General features: G+C 42.6%; 1 protein-coding gene across 5 annotated transcripts in view; it reads left to right on the top strand.

The window, feature by feature from the left end:
* NMT2 (N-myristoyltransferase 2) overlaps positions 1-12,029 on the top strand; it is a 52,714-nt gene extending 40,685 nt beyond the window's left edge. For 4 of the 5 annotated variants that reach the window (XM_075922437.2, XM_075922443.2, XM_075922441.2 and 1 more), the window contains 4 exons: positions 2,793-2,963; positions 5,780-5,947; positions 11,044-11,181; positions 11,362-12,029. In XM_075922437.2, coding sequence (XP_075778552.1) covers positions 2,793-2,963; positions 5,780-5,947; positions 11,044-11,181; positions 11,362-11,382 — 498 coding nt within the window. In that variant the 3' untranslated portion in view covers positions 11,383-12,029. The remainder of the gene's footprint in view (positions 1-2,792; positions 2,964-5,779; positions 5,948-11,043; positions 11,182-11,361) is intronic. The other variant, XM_075922442.2, reaches the window with a different exon arrangement.
* The last annotated feature ends 4,248 nt before the right edge of the window (positions 12,030-16,277 follow it).

Below are 16,277 nucleotides of genomic sequence, written 5' to 3'. Positions count from 1 at the left end.
CAGTTTGTAACTATCTAGAAAATAATAAGGTAATTAGTAACTCAGCATGGATTTGCCAAAAACAAATTGTGTCAAACCAACCTATATAGCTCTCTTTGTTTGTTGACAGATTAACAAACCTTGGGGATAAGGGGGAAGAAGCAGAAGTGGTATATCTTGACTTTACTAAAGCTTTTGATGCTGTCATAGAAGGTTAGGGCTGGAAGAGACCTCAGGAGTTCGTCTGGTCCAACCCCCTGCTCAAAGCATGACCAATCCCAATTAAACCATTCCAGCCAGGGCTTTGTCAGACCTAGTCTTAAAAACCTCTAAGGATGGAGATTCCACCAGCTCCTTATGAAACCTATCCCATTGCTTCACCACTCCCTTAGTGAAGTAGTTTTTCCTAATAACCAACCCACTGCAACTTGAGATCATTGCTTCTTGTTCTGCCATCTGCCACTACTGAGAATAGCCTGGCTTCTTCCTCCTTGTGAGTCCCCTTTATGTAGTTGAAGCTTGCTATCAAATCCACCCCACTTCTTCTCTTCTGCAGATTAAATGAGCCCAGTTCCCTCAGCCTCTCCTAAGTCATGTGCCCCAACCCCCTAATAAGTTCCTTTCAATAGTGGGGGTCCCAAAACTGAACTCAGTACTCCAGATATGGCCTTATCAGTGCTGAATGGAGGGGAATCCTCATTTCCCTTGATCTGCTGGCAACACTCCTGCTAGTTCAGCCCAATTTGCCATTAGACTTCTTAGCAACAAGGGTACACTGTTAATTCCTATCTGGCTTCTTGTCTACTGGAATCCCCAACTTCTTTTCCGCAGAATTGCTGCTTAGCTAGTTGGTCCCCAGCCTGTAGCAGTGCATGGGACTCCTCCATCCTGAGTGCAAAACTTTACACTTCTTGGTAAAGTCGAGGTATTTCACAGTGATTACTTTCCCAATATTTGCAAAGCCGATTATCTCACCTTAGAAGGTAATCAGGTTGGTCAGACATGACTTGCCCTTGGTGAATCCAGGTTGCCTGCTCTTGATCACCTTCCTCTCCTCCAAATGTTTCAAAATGGATTTCTTGAGGACCTACTCCATGATTTTTCTAGGGACTGAGGTTAGAATGATCAGTCTGAAGTTTCCCAGATCCTCATTGTTCCCTTTTTAAAAGATAGGCTCTATATTTGACTTTTTCCAATCATCCAGCACCTCCAGTCGACACGAGTTTTCAAAGATAACAGCCAGTAGTTCTACAATCCCATCAGCCAACTCTTTCAGCAGCCTTAGGTCTGACCCCATGGACTTGTATATATCCAGGTTTTCTAAATAGTAATTAACACATTCTTTCTCTATTGAGGGATGCTCACCTCCTTACTATACAGTTCTGCCCAGTGCAGCAGTCTGGGATCTGACCTTGTTTGTGAAGACCGAGGATAAAAAAGCTTTGAATACTTCATTTTTTCCCCACATCATCTGTTACTAGGTTGCCTTTCCCATTCAACAAGGGTTCTACTCTATTCCTGACCTCCTCCTGAAGAAACCCTTCTTGTTATCCTTCTCATTCCTTGGTAGCTGCAACTCCAATTGCACTTTGGTCTTCTTGATTACATCCCTCCATGCTTGAGCAATGTTTTATATTCTTCCCTAGTCATCTATCCAAGTTTCCACTTCTTGTAAGCTTCCATTTAAGCTCACCAAAGATTTCTCTGTTAAGCCAAGCTAGTTGCCTGCCGTATTTACTATTATTTCTGCACATTTGGGATAGTTTGTTCCTGTGCCATCAAAAAGGCTTCTCTAAAATGCTGCCATCTCTCCTGGATTCTTTCCCCCTTATCTTAGGCTCCCAAGGGATCTGCCCATCAGTTCCCTGAGGGAATCAAAGTCTTGCATGACCTCCTCATAAACAAACTAGGGAAATTCAACTTAAAGGGGTACTAAAAGCTGTATTCAAAACTAGTTGGAAAACCATTTCCAGAGAGTAGTTATTAATGGTTCACAGTCCTGCTGGAACGCTATTATGTGTGGGGTCCCACACAGATCAGTGTTGGCGCCAGTGCTGTTCAATATCTTTATCAATGATGTAGAGAATGCCACAGAGCAGGGATGAGCAAACTTCTTGGTCTGAAGGCTACATCGGGGTATGGAAATTCTGTGGAAGGCCATGAATGCTCATTACATTGAATTTGGGATGTGTGAGCGGCAGGAGTGAAGGCTCTGGCTGGAGGTGTGGGTTCTGGGCAAGGGTAGGGGGTAGACAAGAAGGGCTTTCTTCTGAGTGGAAAAATGTTTGTCTGAATAGAATATTTAGACAAGCAGCTAGTTTGGAGGGGTAAAAGTATCTGGAAATGGTCATGTTAAATATAAACATGCATGAAAAAGTGAGTTTTAGTTGGTATCCAACATTTTTCCTTTTGATCAGTTTCTTATAATCAGGGTTATTCTGGGCCCTAAATAATTTAAAAGAAAAGGAACAGTGATCTAAAAAGGAAAATACAATGTTTGAAGTTTAGGCTAACAACAATAGTGTTGGTTCCCTGAAGTAATGAAGTAGTGTTAGTAATAGTATGTAATGATTAAAGGGTCCCAGACTAGTATGTAATGATTAAAGGGTCCCAGACTATCTCAGTAAGTAGAAGGTGCAGAATATTGATTGAATGCAGTTTATAAAATGGCATAATGAATTAGAACACTAAAGTAGGCTAATAATAAATATTCTATAGCAAATTGCATACACATTGCCCTGTAACCTACTTTCACATCTTTTGTAACTTAATTCCACCTTTCAACATCTTTTTTTTTCTTTTATTATAAAAAGGCCACAAAGACTTCAGGTTTGAGACCAATGGAACAAAAAGATATTAAAGCAGTGCAAGAATTAATCAACAGTTATTTGAAGCAATTTAATCTTGCTCCTGTAATGGATGAAGAAGAGGTAGCCCACTGGTTCCTGCCTCAGGATCATATTATTGACACCTTTGTAGTTGAGGTAAAAACATTGGTTAACAATGTAAATGGGGTATATGTAAACTCCATCCTTGCTGTCCCAGTAATATTACACAGGTAAATCAATACAAGGCTATATTGACATTAATGTTCTGATGGCATCAAATTACTGCCATGGGAAACACTGTAGCTTTCCACTGTATTCAGAGACATGAGCTATACTTAACTTTTAATTTGTGGAGCTTGACATAATAGTTTTTTAGTTTTCTTCTTTATATTAAACAGAGAACAGTAAACATTATTGTATGTGCCGATTCTAATTGCATGATAAGAAAATGCTTATTTTTGGAGGCTGTATGGACGGCAGGGTAATATAACAGGTTGTTTTTACCACCCTTTTGGGGGGAAAAAAACCCAATTTGATTGTAAGTAATAATATTTTAACTTGCTTTTCCAGAAAGAAGGAAGCTGCTAAAATGATTGAGATAAGTACAGCCAGTCCCCAAGTTGCGAACGGTCAACTTACGACCATTCGCAGTTACGACCAAAGCTGTAGTAAATGGCAGACCCCGAGTTACGAACGTGATCCGTGCTTACGAACAGCGCAGTCGCGTGTAACTCAATGGGGTCCGACTTACGAACAAACTGAGTTACGACCAATTGCTTGGTCCATAACCGGTTTGTAAGTCGAAGAGAGGCTGTAAATGGGAATCTGAGATCAGATGTCATTCCTTGAGATGTCATATAGGAACTCCACAGTAAGCCAGCATAAAATTTAAATCTTGCTTATCTGATTTCAGGTGCACCTATTTATGTGGCGAGTCCTAGAACCTGATAAATCTGCCTCAAATGTAATCTGATACTCAAAGTCACACCTCCTGATGCTATTATTTGTGTGGGTAAAATTTTCAAAATGGCCCATGTAGCTTGAGAAACTAAGTCCCATTGAAAGATGTCCTTTAAAAAAATACTTCTCTCTTATAACACTTCATGTGCCCCTCTTGAGCTACAATGCTGCAATTTAATATACTTATTCAATGTGAATCCCTAAAGCTGATTCAAATATGATACATATTTTTCCCAAAACAGTGTCAAAAATCAAAAAAAAAAAATCCTTTTTCCAAAGAACGGGAAAATTTTTGAGAAAAGACAGGAGACAGATATATGAATACTTACGTTATGAGTTCTTAAAAAAGAGGACAGTGATCAGTTGTTTATAGGAAAGTAGCAGAAGAAGTAATTGTCTTTATTTGCTGCAGATAATATTTAGGTTAGTTACTAGAAAAAACTTGCTAGTTACAAGGAGAGTTAAGTACTGGAACAGATTATGACAAGGAGCAATGGGCTTACATAGGGGCTACGTCTAGAGGTTTACTGGAGCAGTCAACAAAGGCTTCTCTTGTCGACCGTGCCACGTCTAGACTGCCACGCTGTGCTGGATCAGCTGATCGTCAGCACAGCACAGCGGCCATTTTTATTTTATTGAAGCAAGGATTATTTAAATCCCCGCTTCTTTGACTATGCCGAATAAACTATTTTACATGGCTGTGTCAACGGAGCCATGTAGTCTAGATGTAGCCTGAGGCAAGGGAGGTTTAGGTTGGACATTAGGCAAAAATTCCTATCTGTCAGGGTGGTTAAACACTGGAAAAAATTGACTAAGAAGGTTGTGGAATCTCCATTATTGGAGCTATTTAAGAGCAAGTTAGACAGACATCTATCAAGGATGATTTAGATGGTGCTTGGTCCGATGAGAGCAGGAGACTGGACTTGATGACCTCTTGAGGTCCTTCCAGTTTTAGTATTCTATGATTCTTTGATTACCGAGGGAGGTTGTGGAATCCCCATCATTGAAGGTTTTTAAGAACAAGTTAGGTCTTCCCTGACAGATGTTTGTCTTGGTATACTTAGTCAGCTCTGCCTTATCATGGGGGCATGGAATAGAGGACTTCTCAAGGTCCTCCACTCCAGCTCTGCCTTTCTGTTTATTAAATTAAGATTTTATGAGGGCACCAATTCTGTGCACTTGATTTTAATGAAGAGAATTTTTGAAGTTGTCATGTAGAGACCAGTGCTGATAACCATGTCCACTATACCTCTGGCAACTAGGACAGTAAACTTCCGATAATCTGGCACCTTTAGGACCCAGGGGGTGCCGGATTATCAGATATGCCAGACTATCGGGGGGGGGGGGGAGGGGATGGTGGGGTGTGGTGAGGTGGGGAGTGGTGGCACTGTGGGGCCAACCCGACAGCACCCCAGCTGCTCTGTCCCACACGTTCCCGAGTCAGCTGCTGCTGAAACTGACCAGCGGCTGACTCCGGGAAGCTGGGGGCAGAGCTGCTCTGCCCTGGGCTTCCCGGAATCAGCCACTGGTCAGTTTCAGCAGCGGCTGAATAGGAGCACCTGGGGCAGAGCAGCTGGGGTGCTGCCGGGTTGGTCCTGTAGCGCCGCCCCTTGGCGCTGCGGGACCAATCCGGCAGCACTCCGGCTGCTCTGTTCCAAGCATCCCCAAGAGCAGCTGGGGTGCTGCCGGGTTGGTCCCACAGCCCCGAGAGGCAGCGCTACGGGACCAACCCATCAGCACCCCAGCTGCTCTGCCCCCGGCTTCCCTAATTCAGCTGCTGGTCAGTTTCAGCAGCGACTGAATGAAGGAAGCTGGGTGCAGAGCAGCTCCAATTGTCTGGCTGCCCCAAGCACTTCCGGGTTCCTGATGGTGCTGGACCATCAGGAGTGCCGGAGCATTGGATGCCGGACTAATGGAGATTTACTGTATTTGTAATTTTCAAAAGAATGGCTAGAAATGTAATCAGTTAATTACAAGTTGATTCTTCATTAGATTACTTTTTTTCTTCCCAGAGCTCAAATGGTATTTTAACTGATTTCCTCAGTTTCTACACATTACCTTCAACAGTTATGCATCATCCAGTTCATAAAAGCCTCAAAGCTGCCTATTCCTTCTACAATATTCATACAGAAACTCCTCTCTTGGATTTAATGAATGATGCACTTATTATAGCTAAATTGGTAAGTAACTTACTTTCCTTGTCTACTTTTCTCAGAAAAGAGGGGTAATTTTTAAAACATGAAAGGAAGTATTTAATGTGTAATGTAATTTCTTGTATTTAAAGATTTTTAATGTACTTTCAGAACTTTAAAAATACACAAGTTTGAACCTCTCTTAACCAGGACCAGAATGTCCCATGGAGGGCTGGTGGCTGGGAGCCCTGCATTGGGGCTGGAAACCAGTAGCAGGGCTGCCCTCTGGAAGAGAAACCAGGAGCCCTGCAACAGGGTTGTTGCCCAGTGGCAACAGTGTGGGGCGAGAGTGATGGGGGGCTGGGAGGCAGCGGGCCTGCCCAGCAGGTTGGAGCCCAGTGGCAGAGACTGCCGCCTGGCAGCGAAACTGCCCAGCAAGACTGGAAGGCAGCAGAGTTGCCAGGCAGTGGAGCTGGGAACCCAGCAGTGGCGCTGCCTTGCAGCACAACTAGGAGTCTGGCATCCACATTGCTGCCCAGGGGTGCAGCTGTGCAACAGGAGTGGGAGGCAGCAGGGCTGCCCTGTGGGGCTAGGAGCCCAACTGCGGGGCCAGGAACCTGAGAGTGGGGCTGTCGAGCCTTGCTGCCGCCCAGTGGAGCTGCCCATTGAGGCTGGGAGGCAGCAAGGCTGAAGCTCAAGCGGGACTGCCGCCTGCGGCACACCTGCACTCCAGCAGAGGGACTGCCTCACTGGGTTGGGAGCCCAGCAGCAGGGCTGTGATTGTGGTGATGGGGGTGCCTCAGTCCTGTGCTGAGGGGCTGGTGGCAGGGGGAGGTTAGCTAGAAGGCTGGCGGCTAGGCTCTGGCAGGGGAAAGAAGGGAGTCTCACAAATGACCTTCCCTGCTCCAGTAAAGTTCCTCATCTGGGGCCAGTCGGGTCCTGAAAAGTGCCAGACCAGGGAGGTCCAACCTGTACTAGGTTTTCTGTCCTCTTTGCACAAGAAAAAGGGAAAATTTCCATAACCCCTTACTTATGGAAGAGACTGGCCGCACTTTTACAAAATAATATATTTTGAACAATGTTCTGTTAACAATAAGTTCGAAGCGAGTGGTTTATTACCTTCTGGTAATGTGGAAACTAAAACCCACAGTTTGAGTCTGCTTTGTGTGGCTAGAACTGTATAGACATCTGGAGCATAAGGTGAAAATCTGGCCCTCAGTGTCCAAATTAACAGTAAGAACTGGATGTTCACTGTTAGAAGAATATCAGAGGGGTAGCCGTGTTAGTCTGAATCTGCAAAAGCGACGAGGAGTCCTGTGGCACCTTATAGACTAACTGAAGTGTAGGAGCATAAGCTTTCGTGGGCAAAGACCCACTTTGTCACATGCATCTGACGAAGTGGGTCTTTGCCCACGAAAGCTTATGCTCCTACACTTCAGTTAGTCTATAAGGTGCCACCGGACTCCTCGTCGCTTTTGTTAGAAGAATGAACAGGATAATTAAAATAGTTATTTACTGATAAGCTTGGACAATTTATTGAGGTTTGCAGAAATAATTGTTCAGCTTTAATGTTTTTTTAACTTAATTCTGATGAAATTTCTGCAGAAAACACTTGACTTGTCATCCACCAATTGATGTTATATTTACTAGTTTATGGCCCATGGCCTAGCAGATCGCTTATGGTCAGAGAAGCGGGGGTCTATCAGCCTGGACCAATGCTCCAGTCTTGGCAGGATGTCCCCAAAGTTTCACGGCAAAGCAGTTCCTCTTTATAGTAGGATTATTTGTATTGGGATTAGTAAGATTTGTATTATTATGCTGGGTTTTTTTCATGGATGTTTGTTATTTTAGGGGAGGATTGACTTTCTTGTTTTTCTTGCTATGCTAAGCTGGTTTTGATTATAAATATTTTGTTTTTATTGATAAATGCTTGTCTTTTTTAAGAGACATTTGCCTACAGTTTACATTTTGATGGGGTTACACAATTTTTGGCATTTTTACATCTGTTCTTGGCTTTTTTTAGACCATCTGGTCTGGTGGCCTTTCTAATTTTTGTTATACATGTCTTACTTTTTTACATATAGCAAGGTTGATTTCTTTGTTATAGAGAAGCAGCCTTTGTTACAGAGTTGCAATATGCATATTTGAACAAGGACATTTAATTACAATTAAAAAAACTATACATGTATTTTTGCTTTGAAATTAGCTTTAGACACAATATTCTCACTGGTTCACCGTTACCAATGGTAAGGTAAGGGACCTTTCTGCTTTTAGAAAGGGTGGCTGGCAGGGTATACTGAGGCACATTAGCATAAATAGCTAATAGCACTTAGCATAAATAGCTACATTTTAGCTACGTGACTACAGTGTAACCTCAGCTAGCAATTATATGGTTACAAAAATGCTTCTTCCCTGGGGGAGGGGCCAGCGTGCTCTCAACTCCTGGCCCTGCTCCCAGGAAGCCCCTTGCCCCTGTGCTGCTGCCTCTGTATCGGAGGCAGCAGTGTAGGGTGGCACTCCGGAGCTGGTCTATTCAGGGAGCCAGTTTAAAAATCTCTGGTATACTGGAGCAGCCTCTGTCCACAAGGAACTCAGGCCCCCTGCAGACTGGGGCTGCTGCTGACTTGCACTGCTACTTCTGTATCTAAGGTAGCAGCACAGGGTGGGCAGGCGGATACCCTCTATGCTCTTCATTTAAAACTTGGACTAGTGGGCAATCGCTTATCGGTTAAACTGTTAGCCTACTAGTTGCTAACATCCTAGTTTTTAATCGCATTTTTTAAACGAGGAAAGTGGGTGGGGGTTCAGTCTTCTCTTGTTCAAACAGCTGGATATTATTGTTGCTTTATTGATAATGTGTAGTTATAGTTTTGCCTAAAAGCTTTAAGTGGGGCCCTATATATGGAGATTTGTACAGGCCCCACAAATTTACAGTCTAAACCACAATCTTGCAGTTGATTATTCAGAAGTGATATGCTGCACTTGCACATAGGAGAACATGAATTTAGTGGAACATGACAAAAATACACCAAGTGTTTGACAAATTGCAATATCAGAGCCTAATTAAAGACTAAGGCTCCTAGGCACTACAGTAACACAGATAATGAGTTTAACAAAAAGTGGAAGGGAATCAGAGGTAAGTAATAGTGTGTAATTGCCAGGTTTACAGTAAAAACTCAGGATTGCTCCATTTCTGTGGCATTTTGATGATTAAGAGTAATGTGATGGTAATGGATTTGGGGGAAGCGAGGGAAGAGGACAAGTAAGTGGGAAAGACATGCAATCAAGACAGAGGAAGATCAAATTTATTACATCACTTTTAGGAAGGGACCAAACTTGAAAAACCCTGCACATTTATACATGACTGAAAACAGGTTAGGATTGAGATGTATGTGTAACGTCAACTATCCTGTGCCTGCTCAAATGCGGTTTGATTTTAGTTTAGTCTACATTACTCTTGAGGACTAGTATGCAAAGAAACAAACATAAAACTATTACATTTATTTTGATGTGTTATCCTTGAATGTTATCTGACAAGTGTCCTGCTTCCTAGAGCAGAGGTTCTCATCTTGCGAGCCACTTGCAGCCCAATCACTGCAGCCATGTTGTGATATTCTTATGGACATAACTATGGTGGGGTAAAAGGAGAACCCTGTCTCAGGCACAGAGCCAGCAGTGGGGTACAAAAATGGAGCAGCATGGGATTGGGCTTAGCAGCATTAGCAGGAGACCAGGGTGATCTTTGCCCTCCTCCTTCATCCCATGGGTCTTAAATATCAGCGGGGTAGCTATGTTAGTCTGAATCTGCAAAAGCGGCGAGGAGTCCTGTGACACCTTATAGACTAACCGACATGTTGGAGCATAAGCTTTCATGGGAAAAGACCCACTTTATCAGATGCATGTAGTGGAAATTTCCAGAGGCAGGTATAAATATGCAGGCCAGAATCAGGCTAGAGATGACGAGGTGGATCCAGTCAGGGAGGATGAGGCCCACTTCTGGTAGCTGATCTGGAGGTGTGAATACCAAGAGAGGAGAAGCTGCTTTTGTAGTTAGCAAGCCATTCACAGTCTTTGTTTAATCCAGAGCTGATTGTGTCAAACTTGAAGATGAACTGTAGCTCAGCAGTATGGGTCTTGTAAGCAGCAGTAAGGGTTTTGTGACCCTAGACTTAACAGGTTCCCTGGCACTAGGACTGCAGTGGCAGGCAAACAGGATGAGTTGTATGGCTAAGTTGCTTATAGCCAAGGTAAGAGACCAGTGAGTGTGGGCTGGGGAGTTCAGGGACTAGGGCGCCAGGCGTGTGTGAGGGAGCTGTGATGTGAGGGGGGAGGGGTGCAACCAGTGCCTGGAGAACAAACAGTAGGTATCACTGGGGGGCAGTCCCTGAATAGGAGGCTAGATAGCCACAATCCCTGGATGAAGGGGCTGGGAGGGTCAGACCCTGTGTGGGGGCTGGGTGCATAGGGGGCAGTCCCTGGGTCTGTTCTGCCCTGGCCTGGGCACATTGTCTCTGTAGGGTGATGGAGGGCATTTCTGGGGGCAGGGGGAGATTGAGTACATGGGGGACAGTCTCTGACTGAGGTGCAAACCATGCATTTAGCAGGCTCCCCATCTTTGTAGGCAGATTTTGCAGCCAGGTGCCCAGCCCAGCCACACTGCTTTGCCACCCTCACAGTAAATAAATTAATTTTAACAGTTAACATTTTGACTTATTTTGTTAATTTAAAATACTCTTGGTCAATATTTGCCAGTGTTGGGATGCATTGATTCGACTTGTATTGCTGAGAGACAACAGGTACTTTTTTTGGGGGGAGGGTGGGGAGGCCGAATAAGTATATTGAGTGGATGGGGCCCACATTGCGAGCTATATATGGCTGACAGTGGTAAATAGGTTAATAACCACTGTTTTACAGGTATAATCTAAACTCCTCTGTGTGACATGCAGACAGCATTCATTTCTATTGGGAAATCTGCTATTCTGGGCGCATATTAAAATGTAGGATCAAATCTAATGTCTATTTAGTAAAAATGGTTCTTAGAAACCTGGAAAAATTTATATTCATTTTGTGCATATATTTTGTGCATATATAAAGGATCATTTTAAAATTAAAATTATATTTCAAAAATGTTTATATATTTCCAGAAGGGATTTGATGTGTTCAATGCACTAGACTTGATGGAAAACAAAACATTCCTGGAAAAGCTCAAGTTTGGGATAGGAGATGGCAACTTGCAGTATTATTTATACAACTGGCGATGTCCTGGCATGGAATCTGAAAAGGTAAGAGGAAAAAGTGCTTCTGTACACAGTTAGCCATAAAAAATAGATCTATTTAGGAATGTAAAAACAGACAAAAATTTTGAATAAAAATGTATACATTGAAAATCTAAGATATTTAAGAACAAAAAGCCAATATTTGTCATACTTGTTTTAACTACTGCATTTTACTCCTCCTTTTAGGTTGGCCTTGTATTACAATAAGAAGAACTCTCGTGTTTCTAGAACTCTGAAGTTGTCATTTGGATTGATTTAATCTACATAACAGTTCTTGGAACAGTATTGTTCAAGAGGAGTAAAAGCACAACATCAGTAAAATTGAAATAATTCATCAAATCTAAAATAATGAAGAAAACCATATCTGACCTATTTTACACATTTTGAAATAGAATGGAAAGTTCATGAAACTCTTATTGCCCATAAAAAGAATAAAAGCACATTCATTAAATTTACAAAGCTTAGCTCGCACCTTGATAAAAAGAGGGTATTTTTTTTCCACTCTGTAGAAAAGACTGTTTTGTACAAACTGAACTGCAGTGGTGGATTAGGGTATGAAAATCTTTGCTATTATGTGAATGAACTGCTGCATTTCTATTTATTAAGTGGTGTGTGTTTGTCAGTGTAACAGAATGAAGGATCCAAACTGAGTATCTTTGCTTATTAAATTCATATGGATGTCATCATTTGGGGTAAAATAATGGAGTATGATACATTTGTAACTAATATGAAAGTCTTGGATGTTTTTGTAACTGGAGCAGTATGAAAATGTGCTGGTTTGACTAGTACATTTGTTTCTCCGTAAGCAACGCTGCCAAATCAATAAAAATACAGATTTGTACTTTGATCTTCAATAGATCAGTGGATTGATTCAGTAGTATTGCACTGTTCAGTGCAGATATTATCTATGTTGCCAGAATGATTATAAATTACTGTACTTAATTTATAGTTGTGGCACAAAACCTTAGTTTTTCCTCAGTAGATCAACATCAGCCTGTGTGTAAAACTAAGAATTTTGGTAGTGCTATCAAAATATTTATAGTTTTGAATGTTTTCAATGCTTCTGCAAAATTGCACATTCCTTTGTCTACTTTGAAATCTGTAATTCTAATGAAGTATCTTGTGTAAATAAGTATTCATAAGTTGTTACTGGTAGTGTTTTTATCCTGAATTTTGAACTAAAGATTTCACTGTGTGTAGTGCCAGTAACCAAGACACATGGGCTTCTTCCTATCCCTGGAAAGACTCTGTACTGGCCTTAACTTAAATGCAGCCACCTGATTTTTATTTCCTCATGAATGCTTCTTCAACCAGAAGCATTTGTTATACATTCCATGTCATCAAACTCCTAGTTTAAACTGTGATACCTAAACTCTTAAAAATTGCTATCCTACAGTCATATGAGCAGCAAAAGTTACAATTCTAGCTGAAAGTGCCAAATAGTGGTGGAGGTTATATGCTGTACAGGTATTTTGGACATTACTTGAATATCTGGTAATATATTTATGGATAAACTTGGCTTTAACGCCCGTCATTCTAAATGTGAGTGCAATTTTTGCTTAGCATTAGGATTGCTGTCTGAAATTAGCAATGTAGGTTTACATTTAGCTTTTTGTCTTGAGCACTGGACTTAATGCATCTTGTATAGCAGCTTATCTCTCAAAAGTCATTCTTTAATAACGGAAGGGGCAATATCCCATATGTACAGGGGACAAGCTCTTGGACTCTATCTAAACTAGGATTTAAAGCAGGGGTGGGTAAAATCAGGCCCAGGGGGCCAGCCCAGCTGATTAGCAGAGTGAGCATACTTACAGCCAGCAGCTTGTGTTCAGCTGCCCCTTCCCCCATCTTGCTCCATCCTGCAGCCGAACTGCTCCCAGTTTTCTCCTGCAAGCTGTGCAGAGTGGGAGGAAGGAGAGGAGATGGAAGTGCTTAAGTTAGAGTATTCCCCTATCTCTTCATCCCCTCTCTGCAGAGGGAGACACACAGTTATGCTCCAGTCTGAACCATAGATGCTTAAGTGACTTGGGGTGCAGAGCAGGGGAGGGGAAGACAACACAGAAGGACAGATTTCCCTTAGAGACAGAGCATGGCTTCGCTCAGAACCTTGCCTAGCAGCAGCCATCACACACCTCCAGTCTGTGGCACACACACACGCACAATCACATACACACTGCTGTGCCCATTCACTCTGTCACAAAGTCTGTCTCTTTCACACTCACACTCTGTCTCTCTCTCTAGCCTCCCGACCGACTCCTTCTGCCGGGGTGCTGGCCATGACCATGTACCAAAATTTGTGAAGTGCGCCCCCCCCTCCATGAAAATTATTGCCCACTTCTGATTTAAAGGCATATTATTAGGTAAATGTGTCTTAACCCATATTAATACATAGGTAGACTATCAGGCAAGGTGCAATCTGTGCTTCAATATGTATTCAAGTTAAAGCATATATGGACTGGTCCAACACCCTCAGGACCTGATTTGTCCCAGCTGAGGGTATTTGTCAAATCAGGGACGGTCCTCTCTCTAGTCCTGCTGCTGCTTGGCTGGCCGTGGTTCCCTGGGCTGGAGCTCCTTGGCTGCTGCCAGAGCTCCATGGCCATTACCAGCCCCCCCACTACTGCCCAGAACTCCCTGCTGTGCCCCTGCCCACCTCCCCAACACAGGGCTCCCAGCTGAATCATTGGCCCCTCCCTGCCATGCTCCTGCCCCATGGCCAGTCCTCCCTATACCTGGGCTCTTTGGTCCAGGAACATCTGTGGTCCTGCTGGACCCTGGATGTTGCCAGACCAGACTGTCCTGGTTAAGGGAAGTACAATCTGTACTGCCCTTGTCCATTAGACTTTCCAAGATAGTACATTCCAAAACCCCATAGCTTCCAATTAACTATTAGGAGTTAATTGGCACTTATGTAATTAAAGCCAAATGATTTGTACCTTAAAGTCAATGAGGGTCTATTGCTGGCCTGGACACAAAGCTGTGTACACACAGGCACACCTAGGAAAGTTATAACAAATCAACTTAGCATAACCTTGATGTGCATCTGTTAAGGCCCATTAACCACTCATAAGGATGCTTATAAAAGAGTTTAATTTGCTGCCAAAGATTGAGGATGAAACCAGTCATTCTTGAACTTACTGTGATTCACAAACTGCATGCTGGCTCTCTCTCTCCCCCTCCCATGCTACCATTTTCTATATGAATCCTCATCCCCAACACTCAGTACCCTCTTGGTCCAGAAGAGGTATAGAGGAGGGTTTGGAGAGCTCAGCACACTCCATTAGTGGCAGCTCCTGTCCAGAGGGAGGGTTGGGCCTAGCTCCCTGGGCTGTGCAAGCAGGTGTATGAAGGTGCAGCACCACTCAGATTTCCCTCCCTCTCAAGTTTGGTTACACAGGCCAAATTTGAGTAACGTGCATTGCAATTCACTTCAACAGCCAAACAAATTTCTGTTTGACCAAACAAGTGACAGTGTGATCCAAAGAAACAAGCTGCAACACCCAGCCTGGGGAACTGGACTAAGTCCCACAGGACAAGTGTAGCTGTTATTGGGTGGGAGCTGTGCAAGCTTTCTTTCCAATATCCTCTACCCTATTGGACCTCCATTTCCACTGGGATGGGAAATGTTTGCTTAAGTCTGGGTTTAGCACTGGCTTATTCAGGCCTCAGACATGGCAACTCATCTAGAACCTTCCCATAATTCACTGTTTGGAAAACTGTCTTAAACTACAAGCCATTTAAGGCTATTTTATTCCTGAATAAGAACTGCTATTCAGGGATGGGTGATAATTTGTGTTTTTACCTTTTTAGTTAATTTAGAGTTTCCCAAGTGACATACAGTACTAATTTTTAGCCTTACGCTTGGGGTATCTACATTTTTTTCCCCCAGGCAGAGCCAGGGGGCATTTTGCCTCTGCTGCAGTTTAACCTTCAGCTATCCTCATTAGTATGCAATCTCTACTGTTTACCCTTTTTAACTTGTGTATGATGAGGGGGAATCCTAAACACAGGCAGCCTAGGTAATCATTGATCTGGAACATGGAAATTCCTCCCTTATTTAAAAACAAAACAGGCTCACTCATGTTTTTACTAGTTTTCTTCCTGCAGGACAGAAGAGGCTTTTGAGTAAAATGTGAGAGCTAAGTAAACTATTTTGTTGAGATTAGTTATGCACTTTTTTATTGCAGTCTGAGTTGCTTCTCTGTTCTCTTCTAAAATTCCATAAGACAGTTTCCTGTAAAATAAATAGTGCATGCTGTCATATTAAATTCTACTTCTTACTTTGGCAGTTTCTTAAAGTGCATTTCCTTTCAAGAGTTAAGTGTCATACCATTTTCAGCTGCTTGGGATGATTACAATTAGTACCTACTATTTAACATACTACAGTACAGAAAATATATCTGAAGTTATTGGAAATTGTTTCTCAATTCTCCATTTATGGAATAATTGGCACTTAACTTTGTATTATGTAGATCCAGTTTGTGTACAGCAGTCTTTTTAAAATGCATTTTTCTGCAACAGAAGTATTTAATAATTCATATGTTGATCAAGATTGTTGTTTTCCTTAGCATATCAGAGACCAAATATATCTGGAAACCAGTTTAATATGCATCTTATCACCAAAAACAACCTAGCAGAGCTAAGTACTAACATCCAAAAACAAAGCCTGAGCACGTACTACCAGTTACAGATGTTTGCTTGAAGCATCTTATAGATGACCAGATTTAAAAAAAAAAAAAAAAAGTTTATACCAGCATGGACACTTGTTTGAATAAACTTTCAATTTTGATATTCATTTGTTTGAACAGTTACATTTAATTTTAGAGTTTTATTCTAAGTATATACATTCCCGCAAAAGAATTTGCTTGATGCTTTTCCTTAACAGCAAATGCACATTCTAGAACAGGAGTTGCCTGGATCCAACCCCCAAGGCTCAGGCTCCTCCTTCGCACTCCCGCCCCAGAATTGAGGAGCTGGCACTGGTGCTCCAGCCCCATGTTCCCCCCACAGGGCTGGAGCACTAGCTCCCCGCTGTAGGAGGAGGAGTCCCAAGCCTTGTTGGCCAGAGTCAGATCCAATACATGGGCTCTGCCTGGCAGTGG

This window comes from Pelodiscus sinensis, chromosome 2, assembly GCF_052426305.1.
Source record: "Pelodiscus sinensis isolate ZL-2025 chromosome 2, ASM5242630v1, whole genome shotgun sequence".
Lineage (NCBI taxonomy): Eukaryota > Metazoa > Chordata > Testudines > Trionychidae > Pelodiscus > Pelodiscus sinensis.
The sequence above is the reverse complement of the archived record's forward strand: the minus strand, read 5'-3'. Positions and strand labels throughout refer to the sequence as shown.